General features: G+C 39.7%; 2 protein-coding genes across 2 annotated transcripts; both read right to left on the reverse strand.

Moving 5' to 3' along the window:
• Nucleotides 1-697: 697 nt before the first annotated feature.
• mtx2 (metaxin 2) lies at nt 698-9,197 on the reverse strand. The gene is made up of 10 exons (XM_028603227.1): nt 9,036-9,197; nt 4,910-4,957; nt 4,758-4,804; nt 4,507-4,579; nt 3,859-3,935; nt 3,589-3,681; nt 3,418-3,456; nt 2,659-2,784; nt 2,435-2,511; nt 698-1,851 (listed from the first exon to the last, which is right to left on the reverse strand). The coding sequence occupies exons 1-10, from the start codon at nt 9,073-9,075 to the stop codon at nt 1,692-1,694; spliced, it is 780 nt and encodes a 259-aa protein (XP_028459028.1). The 5' UTR covers nt 9,076-9,197; the 3' UTR covers nt 698-1,691.
• Nucleotides 9,198-11,185: 1,988 nt separating this feature from the next.
• LOC114572215 (homeobox protein Hox-D4b) lies at nt 11,186-13,733 on the reverse strand. The gene is made up of 2 exons (XM_028603728.1): nt 13,221-13,733; nt 11,186-12,586 (listed from the first exon to the last, which is right to left on the reverse strand). Exons 1-2 carry the CDS (start codon nt 13,654-13,656, stop codon nt 12,261-12,263), a joined length of 762 nt encoding a protein of 253 aa, XP_028459529.1. The 5' UTR covers nt 13,657-13,733; the 3' UTR covers nt 11,186-12,260.
• Nucleotides 13,734-20,081: the final 6,348 nt, after the last annotated feature.

The raw sequence follows: 20,081 nt of genomic DNA on the forward strand, positions 1-20,081 counted from the left end.
GTGGTCAGCCAATGCAGGACATCACTCATGATGTCACAGCTCCCGGAAGTTCACAGGTCACACTCTGACCTCACAGGAAACCTGGAAGACAGACACTCGTTCAGTCTGTCACACACACACACACACACACACACACACACACACACACACACACACACACACACACACACACACACACACAGACACAAACTGCTCAACCAGAGGGCAATCAGAGGTGATCAGACATTACCATTGAGCTTGTCGGAGACCTGCAGGCAGAAATATGCAGTCGATTGTGTGCCACATATTAGGACTAAAATTAGACTTTAAGAGATTTCCCTATAGACTGAAGCTGTGCTCTTTCCTTAATTAAAACTTAATTGGTATGTTTTTCGTGTCTTTAATTTTTCTGCCTTTTCTAAGGAGTAAAATATTTTAGATGGTGAGAAAGTTTCAGCAACGGTTTAATGATAAATGAAAAGAGCTGAACGTGTGGCTGCCTTTTAAGGGTAGGGTTCTTTAATAACAGTATGCTTCTTGCATTTCTATTTCCATTTATCAATAAAAGATTATTACACATACAAAAGTCAAACAGGATAGAATGTCGCTTTACAATTGGTGTAATTTCTTTTAATTATTATAAACATTAAACAAAAATGAAACTCCACGCTCAAGTCAAAGCTTTATATTGTGGGTAAAAAATAAACAAGAAACTCAGTATGTTAAATGATTTAATGACTTTTATTCTGTAGGCACTTTTAATTCACACAAAGCAAACAATGGTGGAAAAACTAAGGATTAAGTCACATCTTCATCATTATGTTCCTGTCTTTTTTGTACAGAAGAAAAACAACTATGCCAACACTGCCTCACATTTTTTACAAGCTTCTAAAGTTCTTGGAAGGGAAGAAAAAAAAAGCGAGCCGTTTGATCTCAAACCCAGTTCAAGTCTCAGTCTGCCTTCTGAAAGGCAGCCATGTCACACAGCTGTGAAATCCAACCGCTCTGAGCCTGTTGGCATTTATAAATGTACTATGATACATGTCAGAGTAGACAGAGTTCCCGTGTAACAGAGAGCATCAATGACAACAGTAAGAGCATATAAATTAGGCCTGTTTTGGGAAGCATCCATACTACTCAGGTGTCCATAAGCCTGACACTGAATCCCTGTCAGATCATCTGCAGCTAACCTTGACTTCTGACCTCCTTCTGGGATCCGTGAAGAGTTGCATTACTGTCATAAGTATTCTTATTTAATTCCCATAATGCTGGAAATGTAAAGGCTCCATGGTCTGTTGAAAACTCATTTGATGGCTTTCTGAAACACTTCAACTAAAAGAGTTATTCAGATCAGACAGCGTTTTCTCGTGAATGTCATTATACATTCTGTGTTTAACTTGGAAACATCTTTTTAGATGTTATATCTGGGTTAGTAATACCCTAAGAATAATCTTTACTGTGATTTTAAGGTACTTTCATGTATTTTTAATCTATGTGCAGTGGACTAATCCTAATACTGGTTCCTCTGGACTCCTATCAGCAGCATGCAACTATGTACAGGTACGAAGCAAAAGGGAGAAGGAAAGCAAGAATCACGAAGGGAAGGGTATGTGAATAGAAGCAGTTTTTAGCTTCTTGGTGCTACAGTGAGGGAATGAGAGAAGGATGGGCCGAATGTACAAGATGAGATAATACAGAGAGGTTTCATTCCTTCAAGAGCTCTTGTCTTCAAAGTAGGTCTGTTCGATGCGTCTGCAGAAGGACAACAGGTTGCTGTAGCTCTTGATCCGCTCTGCCAGCTCAGTGCTGGTCAGTCTGGTGGTCAGTATGGTGAAGAGGTGACCAAACACCAATGCATCCAGTTCCGTAGGCCTGCAACACAGACACACACAGTTTGTTAGTTACTGCTGAAACGAACCATTCAATTCAGGATAATCACTTTAATTTGAGTTATGTGGTAAGCCAAGTCTGGTCATTATTTATATTTAAAATGTGTACAGTTGAAACCTGTACAAGTGATGCACCATAGCATCTCTGCTTCTACTGTGACTTCCTTGCTTCTAACAATCAAGAAATTTGATGAGAAATCTGAATGGAAGGGTTAAAAGAAGCCACGACGTTGACATACAGTACATTACAAAAAGTGGCAGATTCTTTCATCATCGTTTTAAAAGAATTAATACATGGTTTAAGGAGGTACAGAAAAAAAAAAAAAAAAAAAAAAAGAACTGGGAGGTCTTTACAATATTACACCACAGGGTGGTGCTAACCAAAAAGCTGTAAGATGCTTCAAACACTTTTCTTTTTGGCTTTGACCACTATAAGGTCAGCTGAGGAGCATTATCTGCATGGGAGTATGCCATGATCCGTTATCTACCTGCTATGACTAACAGAGAAAAACAAGAGACATCCGACAGACGGACAGGCAGACATACAGAGACAGAGAGATACATACTGTTTATTAAAAAAGTATGGCTGCGTTCCCAGCCTCTGGGAGAGAGCCTGGCAGCACTGACTCACGTCTTCATAAACCTTGAAACACAGGAGAGGACAAAAAGTGTTTTAATCACGTCAAGATACTATTTGTGTTTTTATATGTGACTACAAAAGCCTTAATTTAATTAAAACAATTGTAAAGCATGTACAACATCAGAAATTCTTTGTTGTGTGGTTACTAACCTGCTCCAGGGTTTTCCCTCCCCAGCCGATGGCGTTCATCTTCCTGCGAACCTCCCACTGCTTCTGATAGGCGAGGATGTTACTGAGAGGCCACGAGTAAGGACTGCTGTATCTGGGACGTGAGATCTACACAAAACACACACGTGTGATTATCATGCAATGAATAATAACTGCCGCATCGGATTTTTTTATCTAAAGACAATTACGGCATTTTTCCATTACATGGTACCTACTCGACTCTACCGCGGTGCCCCGTCCTCCATTTTCCATTGCAGATTTAGTACCGCCTCAGGCAAGCGAGCGTGGCTGGTCGTCATAGCGACGCCGCAGGAAACTGCCGTGAGCTAACGCAACACACACATAACGTCGAAGGCGTGTTGTTTTTGACTCTCAGCATGAGGCTGTTGCCACAGCCAGAAGACACATTTTGGTTCAAAAGAAGCTGGAGGCAGCAAAAACAAAACACAGCTGGCTAAACAGAAAAAATGGTGGGTTTGTTCAGGACACCCCCGTCTGTCGCTAGCAGTGATGACGAAGTGATTAGTGACGATTCTCTCCGACCAATCAGTAGTCTGCAGGGTTTCACGTCACCTTTTGGTATTGCCTCAGCTCGCTTGGAACTTCGACGGAGGTGATACTAAAAAAAAACTACCTGTTAGCAGGTACTTTTTTTTTTTAAATACAAAACCAAAAAAAGGCGAGTAGAGTCGAGCTGAGTCGAGCAGGTACCATGTAATGGAAAAATGCCATTATACACACCTCAGCAGCTGTAGGGTCATCACACCACTGGATGTACAACTGTAGGGAGGACAGGAGACTTGAATGAGAAGAAATATCCAGTAAAATTGATTAATGCAACAAATAATATCAGTACATTATTTCGGCTGTGTATGTTTTGTTGCATGGCAGCGAGTGTACGCAGGTGTGTACCTCAGCAGTAAGCAGCATGTTGTTGACCAGCTCCATGTACGCTTTCATTTCAGCTCTCTGAACATCGTCTAAGCCTTCGCTCAGAGAATTACCCTGGGAACCCCAAAAAATACACATGAAACAGTTTAGGAAACTACAAGTGATCTCCTAACCTGAGTAATATTCCCAGAAAATTACATCAACGACAACTTCAGGTGATAAAATCTCTTAATGTGTCTGCGTGCGTAAACAAGCTGTGATAAAACAACTTCAGTATCTGTGTTAACACACCTTAGCTTTGGTGAACTGCACTATCGGCCCCAGTTCTGACACCACCTGGTTCCCGACGTGGATGAAGGGAATCTTACCTACAGAGACACACATAGGAAACAGAGAGAGGGAGAGAAAGGCAGACTGTAAAAAACTCATTACAAGTCACTTTTAAAAAAGGAGCAACCCCACCGCCTATAACCACAAAACCCAAAAGGCCAAGAGCTCAGCAGTCCACGAGTCCGTTTCACCTGCATCTACAGTAGATACAATGTGGATACAAAGTAGCGGGACAAACCAGGCTACAAAGACTGAGAGGTATATAGAGGTTATATTACTGAACTTCCAACAAAAGAAAAAACAAGCTGAGTAGCAGACCATGTCTTAACCAGCTACAGTATAGAGATTTTGATATCCTATGTGATATCACAGCTAGTAAAGAACCAAATAAAAAAAAAATAAAAAAATAAGTATAAGATCGGTTTCAACTTCTGGTTATATGTGCATACATGATACTGGATTTGAAAATGTCCTGATTGCTCTGAACTGGAAGATACAAAGTTAATATTGTCAACTTTTCAGTAAGATGGATAATACCACAAAGATTGCATGCTGACAATCACAGCATGGCAAGAGTAAATTCCCCTCTGCGGCAGCATTGGTACTAACCAGAGGGTGACATGTATTCAGCATTTGCTCTGCAAACCACCTGCACTGGTAGACCGCACATCCTGAGGTAGGCCTGTACAGACGAAAAACACAAAAGGGTCAATTAATGTGTCAATCCTAGTTTCCTGGTGTGCGCTGGAACTTAGAGATTTTTTTCCCATGCAGAAACAAAATTCCCTGCAAAATATGATACACATATGTTTATATCATCATATATTTGTTAAGAACACACAAACACAACAGAACATCACCTGAACTGCAAGAGATGAGGCGCAGTCTGACAGCAAAATCTGATCCTCTGGAAAAACAACACCAAAGTAATGTAAACAACTAGACTAATAGCCTCTATGGCAACAATTTAAAAAGTTGTTTCTTCATTTCAGACAAACTCTGACTGACTCACCCTTCAGCGGTTGGTACAAGGTGGCAGATTCAGGCCAAGGCTCAGCAGCTGTCAATGTCAAAAACACACACACACACACACACACACACACACACACACACACACACACACACACACACACACACACACACACACACACACACACACACACTTACTTACTTATAGGGTGCTAAGTTGGTTTATCAAACTGTTTTGCGGATGATAAACACCATAGACAGATTCCCCCCAAGGAATTCAGTATCTCAACTCAACTCTGCAATGTTTGATGGAGAAGTTTGAACTAGTTGATTTCTGGAGGCAATTGTTTCTTAGTGAGCGACAATATACTTGGTCTAATAAGGACAGATCAAGACAGTCTCGAATTGATTATTGGCTGGTTTCCAGATGCCTGATGAATGATAACATTTTAGTTCATTTTTATAATACTGCATTGACTGATCATAAAGCAATCTATCAATTAGGGCTGTCCTCGACTAAAGAAATTCTTAGTCGACTAACACTTATACGATTTTGTCGACTAATCGATTAGTTAATTTAATTGACAGAGCTGTGCGCTTTGAGAGGTGGTTAAGACTTAATTAACCATCTGTAAAACTGAGTTTCTCCACAATTAATCCTGCAAAAGCACCACTTTAAATCTTGTGTTTAACATAAATGTGCTCAGAAGTTTCTTGGAAATAAGTAATTAAGCATGAATAAGCATAAAAAATGACTAATCGACTAAAGAAATCTTAGTCGACTAAGACCAAAACGACCGATTAGTCGACTAATCGACTAAGAGGTGGCAGCCCTACTATCAATATCCTTGCCTGGTAGTCATACAGGCCCAAAAACATAATTCTGGAAATTGAATAGTTCTCATCTGAACTACGCACAGGTCAAAGGAAAAGTTAAGGATCTTATAATAACTCATTGGAACCATGCAGAAACACAGAAAGCTTACAGGAGGAGTTGGGAACTGTTAAAATATGAGCTAGGGAAGTTTTTTTAGGAAGTTTGGTGCTGATTTGGCGAAACAAAAAAGAGCAAGTGAAGACGAGATTACTACGCAACTGGCAACTCTTTTTCAAAAAGAGCCCTTATCTGAATTGGAGAGAATTGAATATATGCACTTACAAAATAAACTAGATGAATTATATATAGAAAAGCTAAGGGTGCATACATTTGATCTAGATCCAAATGGCTAGAAGAGGGCGAGCAAAACTCAGCCTACTTTTTTAGATTGGAAAAAATTAGATCTCTTCTTGATACGATCGACAAACTAAAAAATAGATGACCAGACAGTTGATAATCCCAGAGATATATCTGCCTTTTTCCACCGTTTTTACAGCAATCTATACAAATCAAAATACTGTGAAGTGACAGCTGACTCATTTATAGATTCAATCAATCAATCAATTGAAAAGTTATTTGCGCAGAGGATAGGGATGTTTGTGATTATAACATCTCCAATGTTGAGGTTCTGAAAGCGATCGATAGTCTTAAAAGACAAGAACGGGGGACAAGAACTGTCCCCTTTTTGCTAAATGTTTCCTCAGAAAGCATTCATAACAAAGCTCTTCCAACAAGTATGACTCAAGGTATCATCACCCTGATTCCAAAGCCAAATAAAGATAAGAAAACTGGCGTCCGATTACACTGCTAAATAATGACTATAAAGTGTTGGCTATCATATTTGCTAATAGAATGAAAGACGTTCTGGACTCTAACATAGATGAGTCACAATCTGGATTTATGAGGAAACGTCATATTGCTAACAATGTTAGACTGATTTTGGATGTTCTAGACTATAACAATCTCATCAATGATAACAGTTTTCTCTTGTTTCTTGATTTCTATTAAGCTTTTGACTCTCTTGAACATGGCTTCATTTTGAAAGCTCTTGATAAATTTGGTTTTGGTCACTTTTTTGTAAAACTATTAGAACCCTGTATAAAAATGGCAATGGTGCAGTAAAATTAAATCTTGGTACATCCCCAAAGTTTAATGTGTCTCGTGGGGTTAAGCAAGGTTGCCCTATCTCACCCTACTTGTTCTTAATAGCTTCTCAACTCATGGCTCCTCATATTTCAAACAGTGCCTTACAAGGAATCGTAATTGCGGATAGGCAGATTATAAATCAGTCAACTTGCTGATGACACCACAAGGACGCCTTCCAAATTCCTCTATCGTTAGAATTAGTTGAAGGTTTCTCAAAAGCCTCTGGCCTTCACTTGAACTTAAAAAAGTGTGAACTTATGGCTATAAAAGATTGCTTGGTGCCCTCTATACATAACATATCCCTGTAAAAGATCAGGTCACTTATCTAGGAATTATCCTAGCCAAAGACCAATCTACAAGGTGCTCTCTTAACTTTAGTTCTACCTTTCAGATAACACAAAGGAAACTGAATTCATGGTTACAAAGAGACTTATATTTAACCCTTGTGTTGTCTTCCCGTCAACCTTGAAGAAAAAAAAAACACTTATTTCTTCAACGTTTGTTTTTGCTTTTTTATTAATACCCCGCATCCTTATGGAACTTTATCCCTAACTATATTTTTTCTAAAGTTGGTGGCCTGGAGTTTTTATTGATGTGTAATTACAAAATTAGTAAAATTCCAATCAAATTGTCTAACTTTCACAAGCAACTGCTTTTGGCGTGGTCTCTAATATTTAAGCATAACTTCTCACCTCACAAATGCTACATTTGGAATAACAAAAACATTCTCTACAAAAAACAAAACTCTTTTTTGAAAAACTGGTTTGGCAATAACATTACACTTTTTGATCCAAATGGTATATGAATACTCAGATTTCCTAAGAAAATATGAAATTCCAGTAACAGTCAAGGAATATGCTATTATTTTTGATGCAATTCCCACTGGGATTATAATGTTGTTGAAGGGCAATACTCCCCCACAACCACTTACTCATCTAATCAAATTAACTAATGCTTCTCAACAGAAAATTGCAGCAAATAGGAAAATTAGAGCTTTATTCCAGACTAACATTGTTACTATTCCCTATGTTGTTCCATACTGGAATGGTATTGTAGAGAATATTCCTTGGAAGAAAGTGTGGTCCTTACCTTTCAAATACCTTGTTACTAATAAAGTGAGAGAAGTTTCATTTAAACTAATATACAGGTTTTACCCAGCAAAATCCTTCCTTAAAAGATACAAAACAGGATATTGAGTCTAACTGCTCGTTTTGTAATAGCACTGATAAAAACGTGTCGCATATTTTTTGGAACTGTCCCCATACAGTAAAATTCTGGTCCGAGTTCCTAAAATTCATTCACTCAGTATTAATCCCAGATTTTTCATTTTGCATTAAGGCGGTTTTCTTTGGTATGTTTGACTTTGAAGTTGACTACGAAGGTAAACACTTTATTATAAATCTTTTATTTCTATATGCTAAATCCATAGGAACAAATTCAGGGGTTCTGAAGCATTCTTTTCTGGTTCTATGACTGAGTTTAGAAATTACATTGATTCAATTAAGTACTCAACAAACACTAAGGCCGTGTGTGACTTCAAAGGTTTATTAATAAGGTTTTATTTATTTATTTATTTATTTATTTTCTCTGCCTACCAGCTTGTCCACGTAGGCCTATTGTGACTGTAGCTGTACCCATGTATGTTGTGTATCTGATGTAATGTTGTATGTCATTTGTTCGGTGTATTTTGTGTTGTTTGTGTTGTTTGTCTGCCCCCCCGTACTGTTTCTGCTTGAATTCTCAGTCCTCCATTGTGTTTATAATTTTCACATTAATCTAATAGACAACTTTATTTGCATTATATTCCTAAAGTAAGTGCTACACTCGGTTAGCCATACGGTTAGCCATACACGCGTAACGTTAGTTAGTGTATCGTTAACGTTACAGTCCTGTATGGGAACAAGGCTAACCGAGCTAACGTTAGTCTTTGCTACATAAACAGATAACGGTGGACAAGAGCAGACATTTGCAGTAATGGTTGAACAGTCCTGCTATGTTAAACGACAACAGTCACTTAAATGTAATTAACTAACGCAAGTAAACTGCTAACTTAGACCTGCATGGCTGTAAACGTTAGCTGATGTTAGCTGGCTAAAGCTAGCTTAACAGTCAATAACAGAAGCACTGTGTAAAGTCAACACATTACCTGCCATCTGCGACACGAAAGCCTCTGCCGCAAGAGACATTGTGATGTTGATATATCCGTATCGCTAAATAATAATTAATTATAATGACAGATGAGGTCAATTACACTAGCTAAATGCAAGTTTAAGGGCAAATGCTTGTTCTGCAGTCACCAACTGGTCCGCCCGCGATTAATGTCCCGAGAAGTAAATGTAACAACGATTTAGTTCCGCTTTACGCCTGAGCTGGAGACAACCAATGGAGACAACTGTCTGCTGCAGTCACTGTGTGTGTACTATCCAATTCTCTGTTATAATAATATTTCTCAACAGTCTGTGGTGTGGTGACACTGTTGAACATCTTGAAAAAGTAACAGAAACACGCCATAATGGAGCCAGTACAACGCCACCGTTAAAATTGTCGTATTTTTGAACCAGTCTCAACCACAGCTTTGCAAAACAGTGGTGGGTATTGCGTTATTTTTTATATATAATTATGCACATGTTGCTATTTTAGTATCAATCCTGACACTAATGCAATTAATGTTAATCATCTAAATTACATCCCACGTTTCCCTAATCCGGGGAACTGTAGGCCTATACCTAATCACAAATAGCCTATGTAGCCTATCTAAATGGTGCATTTGTTTTCCCTAACAGAGAAGATGTCAGTCTGAAAGATAGAGCTTTTCTTACATGGTCTTTGTTTATTTCTCTTCCAGGCTGCAGTACGTAGTCCAACCAGCCGGGGACGTTCTTGCTTCACCACAGTCAGACTGCAGAAACGAAGGTTAGTGTGATATACACCAGCCTACATGAATAACGTCCACCAAGCGCAAACACATGGGCAACATTACTGCCATTACAAAATATGATCGGAGATGTTTACAATACAGAGAGTACAAGCACGGTACACAATTAATGATACAATATATACAGTTTGAATTATATTCAGAGGAAATATAGCCAACTTTGCACACTGGCAATCTGCACTGTTGTCAAGTTTGTTTTTCATTATTTTTGTCCATTTGAATTTAAAAAAAAATGTACAAATTGTTAATAGGCATATATGTTGTTGTTTTTTACTGTTTCTGGGAACTTTTATAAAAAGGCTATGCCAAAATAACCAAATATATGCACAACATGGAATTGATGCCAGGTCTGAATTTCCCACAGTGGAGCAAAACAAGTAAAGTATCTCTCAGTTACCTTTTGCTGCTGTCTCAAATTACAGACATGCAGACCATCCAAAGCTTTTCATTTTGTGAGTGAATATTTTTGACTTTTGTTGGCTGGTCCGCTATGTGGAGGATCTCCAGCATGTGATATATTCCATGTTGCCCCGTTGTGCCTTTCCTGCACATTTTACCGCGTCTCGACCGGAAGCCACCAATTAATGTCTCTCTCCCCCCCCACACACACACACACACACACACGCACACACACAGGATTTCTTTAGTAGCCCTGCGCTGTGCGTAATCAATGCGTAAAATGCGCATACAAGTCACAAGACTGCATAAGATCCTCCGACTGTCTAATAATGGCTTTAAAACGTATAGAAAGGCTCATAGCCTATGTGAAATGCTACAGTGTCTACCATGTTTAAAGCCCTTTTAGGCTGTTCTCTGTCTTGGCTAAAGACAGAGAGCCGTTAAAACAAACTGTCGCTCTAATGATTAAACGTTAAGGATCAGAATAATTCAGTGAACATTTTAATCCTCATGGGGGGAAATCTTCACATTTATCACGTAGGCCTACTACCTAGGCTATTTATCTTGGCTCACCTCTAGTGGCTTGAAGCTCCGTTAAATTACGAGTGTATAACAAAGATCGTCTATGTTACAGATGATCGCTCTATTATCGTTTATAGTAACAATGCACATGTATTGATAAAACAGTAAAATTAGCTTCTTTTATGCATAGCTGTTTGATTCCTTGTTTAAAGATGAAGATTATGAATTATCGTCCTTCATTCATAAAACATGTTCTCTGTGTGTGTATGTGTGTGTGTGTGTGTGTGTGTGTGTGTGTGTGTGTGTGTGTGTGTGTGTGTGTGTGTGTGTGTGTGTGAGAGAGAGAGAGAGAGAGAGAATAATCGCAGTTTGAAACATTTTTTTTATCATCGAAGTATTTTATCAAAACATTTCCACATATAAAATTCTTACACGTACAAAAGAACAGATGCTTGCTACAAAGAATGCAATGCTTCTTCTAAATTATAATACAAAATAAGTACTGGCGTAGGCTATAATAGAAATCAATAGCATATTAAACTGGAATCAAAGAGAGAACATATTCTTTGAACATGCAACAATATGCTGTTTCAGAGAGGATTAGCCTATTTTAAACCTCTCGGTGCTAAATCAAACAACAAACGTTTCAGAAAGTTATGTTCGTTAAAACCCTGTAACCCTGAGAAAATACGTTGGATTTACAGTTAGCGTCGTGCATTAAAAACCTGTACCTCCAATTTGGCTTTTTTTTTATTATTATTATTCTTTATCTATTTCCCCATGTGTAAAAATGTAAAACTTTCCCCTAAATTAGTGAAAAATTCCTCACCTTTTGGAGATGAAAAAAAAATATTCACGATATGGCTACTTATCCTAAATGCATATTGTTTTTGGATGCTCCTCTGTGTACAAAATAAAAGCTAAAACGTCAACTATTCTGCAAGTCAGCCGCCGAGCAATTCGTCGTGTCTGGTCTTCTGTTTATTGCCCCGTTAAGCGCCAGTTTGTGGACACAACATTTTGGTAATGTGCATATTCATAAGTTAGGCTAATTTAATTTTTAGGTAGCTATTATAAAACCCTGTATAAAGTTTACCCTGTAGAAATAAAACCCTGTTTTTTTTTCTCCAAAAGACACAATCCGCCCATCCAAATAGGCATGCGCCCTTAATATCCGATGTCTATTACCTAACTTCCACAGAGAGATGTCAGACCATCTAAGCTTGAAGTTAACCTAAATGTAACACTCAAAACATGAATTAATGAATAAAATAGCAAACTGAAATTGGAACCTCTACACAACAGAAATAATTAGAAACACTTCAAAGTTCAAATATAAGGCAAAAATACATTAACGAATTTTAAAAGCCTTATTTCGGGCTATAGATGGACAGCCTGTAATTTTGAAGCCGTTTAGAATAGTTTAAGTCACCCTGGATCAGTTTAGCACCATCAGATTTGGAGAGTGAAGGTGCTAACATGGCTGCCTCTGACGGCCAAACTCTGCTTCTGTTTTCAAACAGTTATGACCGCCTTCACGGTACTATCGCTGCTGCTGCTGCTGCTGCTGCTGCTGTTGTTATTGTTGTCCGTTGCCTTCTTGTTTTTGCTCCTTCCTTTGGTATTCGGCAGCTTGTTGTCTTTCTTCCAGCGCATGCGTCGGTTCTGGAACCAGACCTTCACCTGGCGCTCAGACAGGCAGAGCGTGTGGGCCACCTCGACCCGGCGGCGGCGCGTCAGGTAGCGGCTAAAATGGAACTCCTTCTCGAGCTCCAGAACCTGCTGGCGTGTGTAGGCCGTCCGTAGTCGCTTTGGCTCCGGGCCCACGTGGTTCGGATTAACTGTTAAAAAAAAGAAAAGAAATTACTTTCAGCCTATGCTTTTGATTTCGATTTAATCATTTTATTTTCAATGATTAGGCTAATATTAGTATTATTTCGAGGATGAGCCTATTAAGCCAAATGAAATTGAATTAGCCTGCGGTATTGCATTTTAAAATTGTAATGAAACATTATCGCAGTTATTATCATTTGGTCCTTTTTAGTGTTAGTGTTGTCTTCATTTGTGGTTGACCGGGAAGAGGTCGAAGAAACGAGTTTTACTCTACTTTTACTTACAGGTTTTTGTTTAACCGCAGCGTTGCACACCAGAGACAAACAATTTCACACACACACGCACACGCACGCACACACACACACGCACAAACACAATGGCAGGGCCATAAAACTTTATAGGGGTTGTAATTCTCCCTGACTCTCACTGAGATCATAAATAACTCAACAACAAAAACGATGCTCACAAATGGACACAACACTGGAAAGAAAAAGAAAGAAAAAAAGAAAGAAAGAAAGAAGTGAGAGTTGTCTAAGAGCAGACAAGAAAACGTAAACATGGGAATCAGACAAACTGAAATGATGCAGAAATGAAATTGAGAGAGTGTGAATTCGAGATGAGATTTGTATCTTTCTATCTCACCATGAGCGATGTGCACTTTCTTCATCCACGGGTAGACAACAATAGGCGGCTTGTCTTTTCCCTGGCAGGCCGTTTTCCTCTGCACCTGAGCGGGCTTTGCACAGGTCATCCAGGCCTGGCACTGCAGGTCACCGACCGAGAACCTCGACTCCTTACCCGTGGCATTTGTCTCTCTGTATCCGGGGAAGGGAGTACTTTGGTGCTGCGAGTGGTCCTCTCCATCTTCCCGGTGGTGGCCCTGCAAAGAGTGATAGTCGGTTTGTTGTGGTGTGTATGGAGGCGGAGGGGGCTGCACGGGATGATAGCCCCTTCCATAACTACCACTGTCCTGGGGGTTGTTGTAATACCCCCCTTGGTCACTAAAATTACTGTAATCTTCTTCACAAGGCGGGAACTGCGGCTCAGCATATTTACAGCTCACCACGTAGGACTCCATGATTGATTTATAGCGAGGCTTGTAGGAGAATACTAATTTTTCTTTCTCTCCCCTCTCTCTGTCTCTTTTTCCCCCTCTGGCATCAAGCCATCCTGCGGCTGTCAAATAGACGGACGGCCGCGCGGGCCACGTGACCCTGCGGCCAGCCAATGAGAGAGGACACTTGGGGTTGTTTATGTCAGACGTAATGGGATAATTTGGAAGGAAAAAGAATGTTCATTGTAGGACTATTGAAGTTTTGCTGGCGGGGAAAAAATGGTTAAGAATAGATGTTTGTGGACTTGAAAAATAACGTTATCTGCCATGAGATAGGCCTAATTATCACTCAAATGTATTTGATAGATTATTCTCCAGCGATCTATCTATCTATCTATCTATCTATCTATCTATCTATCTATCTATCTATCTATCTATTTAATCTTTTATTATTTATCTTTTATCTTTTTATCTATCTAATCTATCTAGCCTATCTAATCGTGTGTCTTTATCTGCCATGCACTCCCCACCCCCTCCCACACACAGCACCTATTGAAAACGCACGGACTGTAGATTTATGACTTTTAGCTGACTGACTTTTACCCCCACACAGATGGCCTGAGCTGAAAAATTAATCTCGCCCATATTGAGGGACTGCGGGGCCATATTTGGCCTTGTGGCGAGTCAAAGGACGGACAACAAAACATGGCCGGTCAGAAAGGTCTCCAATAAAAGAATGAGATAAAAGGTTCCCAGACAGTGACTAGTAGTTGGCTTTGTTAGGCCGGGGTCAGCCCGAGGTGTCCCGTTCACCACCACGTACTCGGCTTTTAAATGCATTGCTTGGTTTAAAAAATGATGCGAAAGTCAGCCGAACGAGAGAGTAATGCGACAGGGCTGAAAAATGAAAGCGAATTAAGCTGAATCCAAAAACCAAAAACGTGAAAGAGATAAGTGAGAATATGCTAAATTTAGGCCATCCCACGGAGACGAAGTTAAATGAGGGTGTTTTGTATTCTGTGCGCAACTCATGCGTAAATATCTGGTCTTTCTCTCAAATGAAATCGTTTATGCTGAATCACAAACACCAGGGTCTAAAAAAATAATCTTTGCAGTGAAGAGTAAACCATAAATCCGTTTTATAGCCTTCAGGATTTCGTGAGGATTTCTGCTTTGGCTGCAGCTGCACTCTAAGGATGATGAAGCTCTAATGCGCAGCCAAAACCTCTTAATAAGCCCTGCGATGTATTACTTCTGCCTAATATACCCTGTAATAAAACTCTAATAAAGAGAGGAGGAAGAAAATGATTTTGTTTGGCTGAGGCATTAAAGGAGCTCATGCGGAGGGTGTAAATGGTTTGAAGATTTTGGCATGGCTGACAGAGTACAGTACAAGTTAACTAAAGATTATCTGGGCTTAATCTATCTCATCTAATGAGTCATTTATTCCGAAAAGCTCATAATGAATCACATAAAATGACTGATATGCTACCAGATAGGCGATAAAGTGGCTAAATCTCACTTATATGTCAAGAAAAATGTCCTTCTGTTTCAAAGGCACAAAGCCTTTTAACATTACAACCTAGGTTATGAGTGAGTCCCTTGCTCCTCCTTACTATAAGTTCCACTGAGATGTAACTGAGCCAAGCACCATTTGCAATGCTGCAATGGGAAGTGGCAGTGCACATTAAATGTTTGCAGGGGCGATTCTAGGTTTAGACCTTTAGGGGGGCTCAGCCCCTAATGATAATGTGACACGGATACAGTGCCTTGCAAAAGTGATACCCCGCCCCCCCATGCTAAATCAGTCATTTCAGCTACTGAACAACATTTTTTGACATTATTAACACTATGATGGAACTAAACCTGACACTTTATGAGTCACAGTAATAACCAATTTGACAATTTTAGTTGCTTACGTTTCAATTCGGGTTCTAATCTGTGCCGTGAAATGACCAACTTCTTCTCTGGGGACTACCAACGTTAAACTTTACAACTTTACAACCGTCTCCTGCTCTCCCTCTGACAGATTAGATAGAGACTCAGCCAAAGGCGGGAGTCTGGCACAACCTCCTCCGATTGGCCAACACTACCTTTCTGTTAAGCCTTTCCTTGACTGGGTTACAGGTGCGTAGCATTGGCGACAGCGACACAGGATATTAAACCTGTTTCAAGCCCTTTGAGCCTGTCATTGTTTGTCACTAACAGACAAGTTCACAAACTCTAACTAGAAGCCCTAAAATTGATTTTTTTATTATTTTAATTTTTAGGGGTTCTAAAATCGCCAATGACTGCTTGTATTAGAAAAAGAAATACTTTTTTTCATTTCACAGAAGGATTTTCAGCCACTTATATATTATTTAAAGCTTCATTATCAGACATATGGCAGCAAGATAAAGCAACTGTGAGCTGTCAATGACAACAATTGGGAAACAGACACGCAAATGCCAACAAATTTAAGTTATTTATTGTAAGAAAAATAAACTGAAAGGTAACTTTGGATTTTAGGTGTGTTAGTCAGTGTCATCAGCCGTGTAAATGTGGATGTGTGTGTCTAGTGAAAAATGAAACAAAGAGTGACTAAATACTTAGCTACACCCATTTATACATACATCATTGAGGCAACAAGCCATGTTGTTTACTTTTTTCTGTGTTCAAGCTTTGTGCTAATCGATTTCTTAATCAAGACTCAACTGAGCGGACATTAATGCTACCAGGGAATTAGATCCAGTGGTGTAATCACATCGTATCCTGTGTAAACCTGGCATGTGCAAAACCATCCCACTCAATTTGTTTGGATGCAAATAGCAAAGGATGACATGACCGTACTTCCCCATCACCTCATTGGAGTTACTTGATGCTTAGACAAGGGTCTCAGCCTCTGGGAAAGTGTGAATTAGAGTGTGAAAGAGAGCAGGACCACAAAAGCAAGAGCACCGTTAACAGTCATCAGTTTTTAATTTCTCTTCCTTTGATTTTGATAGATGGTTAGTCATCACCCATAGACTCCCCCAGAACCCAATCTGTGACTGAGGCAGCTCCACACACATTCGGTTCTACAGGGTATGTATAGGCGAAGGTTCACTTCAAGGCTGGCTGCTGATGTCTTCTTTGTGTTGCTGACAGAGATTTACACTCACATGTTCCCGCAGAGATTTCTGTAGTTGTATTTGCCGTGACTCATCATTCAACGCATCCCTTCATTTTTGCGATGTGCATGTTTTCACTGTTGCACATGATGTCTCTGTGTCTATAATTTATTGAAGCCATTAATGGGGCTTGTAGCATGTAGCTTTTTGACATCAATAACTCATTAAGGTACACCACATTAATTCTGATACATAAATGCAATTACTGTAAGGAAGAAAATCCGTTATCTAGGAGGACTGGCAGCCTCAATAGCCAATGCATTCTCATGAACAGGTTCGTATGATATACGAAAAGTCCCGCACAAAAATTCGTATGATATCCTATGAAATAAGTGACCGTCGGCGGGTCACGTGACGACCGGTCACATGACAGTTGAGTTTACAGTAACATTTAGCTGAGAAAAGGTTACCGTCAGCAGGGTATGGGTTACTGTGAGGTGCCGGTCGTTTCAGAGGCCGATGAGGTAGAGTTTAGCCGACAAAAGGTGGCAGTAAGCCGGGTACGGTGCACCGCGAGGTGACAGTCCTTCCAACGGCCGATGCAGTTAAGTTTAGCCGACAAAAAGGGACCCCAAATCCCCTCCCCAACCATCCACACCGACCTCCTCCCTACGTGGACCACAGCAGTCTTATACATCAAACAGTTACTGTGGTGCATACAGCGATAAATACGTGGAATACATACAAATTACAGTGCATTACTTTTCATAGCGATATAGTACCAATGATTCTTGAGAAGCGCCTGCAACAGTGCGCTGTGGACAAGGCAGACGTTGGGTTGGGATATGTGCATGAACTCAGTCTTGTAGCTCAGTGGAAGAGAGATTTACTTTACTGTGCTTTACTATGCAAATGTGCTATGCTATTGATTCATTTGCAAGTGGAGCACATCACATAGTCGTACGGACAAATATTCAGCTGGAAATGATGTATTCTGTTTTTATATCTATTCATAGAGCTCTATCTATTACCCTGTTTTAATCTGTTTTTAAAAGGAGCCATGCTGGTGATTTCGTTCATGCTTTAGATTTCTGTGTTTTGCTGAATGACATTATCTTGAACACTCTCCATCATAATACATCATTCAGTTCAGCACTGCAAGAGCATTTCTAAGTATGTGTGACCTTGGTGGTATCTAAGTACCTATAGCTCTTTCATTGAGGTATACTGGATTGGAAAAAGTGACGTGACTATAATTAGACCTGTAAAAACAGTGGAAATGAATGATTTGCTTCCATAGAAGAGAAACATGCATTAAGAGACAGCGTGTTACTGATCGCCTCATATATATTTTTTGTTTTTTAAATTTTCAACATTTGATAACAACCAGGAAAACAGTCATGGCCACGGCAGTTGGTAAATCCACCTTTTTCACAACTTCAAGCCACCTCGGTTTTGAGGACAGAATAATTGGTCACCTGCCAAAGTTGGTAAACAAGCCACCAGCTTGTTTACAAGGTAGCAGCCGCAGTGCAAACGTGTCCAGCATTGACATGGTGGCTTTTGGCGATTTACGAACTTGGCCTGGACCTCAGATTGGATTTAAATAAAAAAAAAAAAAAATGACAATCTTTGAAAGAACATGGCCCTGAGGCAAGTCTAAATTTCTCATTGAGATGCAGCTGAAATACATTTATGATGGACCCCAGCCCCTATAGATGTTTTATAATCATCATCTGTCATTTTTTGCACCAAAAGCTCTATATATCCAAGGATGATTGGGTTTAAATTAGGCAATCTGCAATGAAAGGCACATTTACCAATATGACTGCTATCACAGACATACAGTAGTTGGTGTTATTATTGTTGTTCTTGTCTCTTTGTATGCTGTTTATCTTTTTTTGGTAAATATTAAATTAAGGTTAAAAAACATAAACATGATGTATTGATCTTTATCCCACTCTGTATATATCAATGCCCAGGCTCAAAGGCAACACCATCATCTATTCCGTATGTCTTTATTCACTCATGGTAATATATTACTAGAAGTATCACTGACATTTACTTGCATTTACTTCTCAAAATGAGGTGCTGAGCGTGTGTATTTGCTGTATGTTTTGGGTCTCCGATGCCACAGACACTGCCTGTTTCCAGTTCTTGCCTTGGGCATTTTTCTGTGCTCTGGCAGGGACTCATTTTTGCTGTTTACATTTACTAAACTCCCATGGCCGTTTGAGTGAGGGGCTGGCGAATGGTTCGGGCCAGAGTTTTCGCTGACGCAAAAAAAGCTTGGGTTCCATGAGAAGAGAAGAAGAAGATTGGTTTCATATTAAACCATAGGAAAAACGTTGGTTTTCTTAACATTTTGAAATGATGAGTTCAGATCACCTATTTGCAGATAAAAGTACAAATGGTTAAAAAAAAATCTATTCAGTTCAGAACTATTAATCCATGCCTTGACTTTAAAAAAAAAAAAAAGGACTTTGACCTAAAACTTTCATTTTTCACAACGATTCCAGCCCAGGCTCTCCTGCTGAATAGGGGTTTGAATACTGGAATCATTAGCTTACACCTTTTGAATGGCGTTCCCTAGCTCTGAACTTTGGCGGACTCCTTTTGGAGGCAACAACAACAACGGGAGTGATGTTTCGGTTTTTTGAAAGCGCATTCTTCTTTAAGAATGTAGCCTAGCTGCCACCGGGTCGCGAGAGGGTCAATCAGAAGCGTTGACCGCTCGTTCACCGTTTCATTAGTCCTCGCGCTGGACAGGGCCACGCAGGCAGGGGCTCGCGCTAGCTGGGGACCATCCAGAGTTCACACGGCCTGCGGGAGTCGCGAGCCCATTGTCTGACTGGTCTCTCTCTCTCTCTCTCTCTCTCTCTCTCTGGATGGATTATTGTTGTGCAAAGACAGTTGGAAATTGGAAGGGTTAAAAGGGTGATAAATATATATCAAAACATTGTCCACACGTTTCATTTTGACAGATGGGATTATCAGAAATGAAATAGATTTGTTTTTCCTCTGCTACATTCATAATTAATCCTGTAGGCTAGGCTGTAGCTGCCGTTTAATTATCAATTTTTTATCAATTAATTATCAATTATTGGTAACGTGATTGACGTGAGCTTGTAGCCTAGGCTGTAAACTGGTAGTTTAGGACGAATGGTTCTCTATTCACGTATTTTAGCCTATAGCCGAATATGCTGTCTTTTTGTATATTACAGCAATTCTGTAGGCCTGAATTTTTACTTTATAGATTGTTTTTTTTTTATGTATAATGTTGCCTACAGACCTCAGTTCTGATTTCAACGGGTCATATAGCCTAGGACTAACCACAAACGGCTCTGTCTAAAGCAGATT

This window comes from Perca flavescens, chromosome 17 (genome assembly GCF_004354835.1).
Source record: "Perca flavescens isolate YP-PL-M2 chromosome 17, PFLA_1.0, whole genome shotgun sequence".
Taxonomy (NCBI): Eukaryota; Metazoa; Chordata; class Actinopteri; order Perciformes; family Percidae; genus Perca; species Perca flavescens.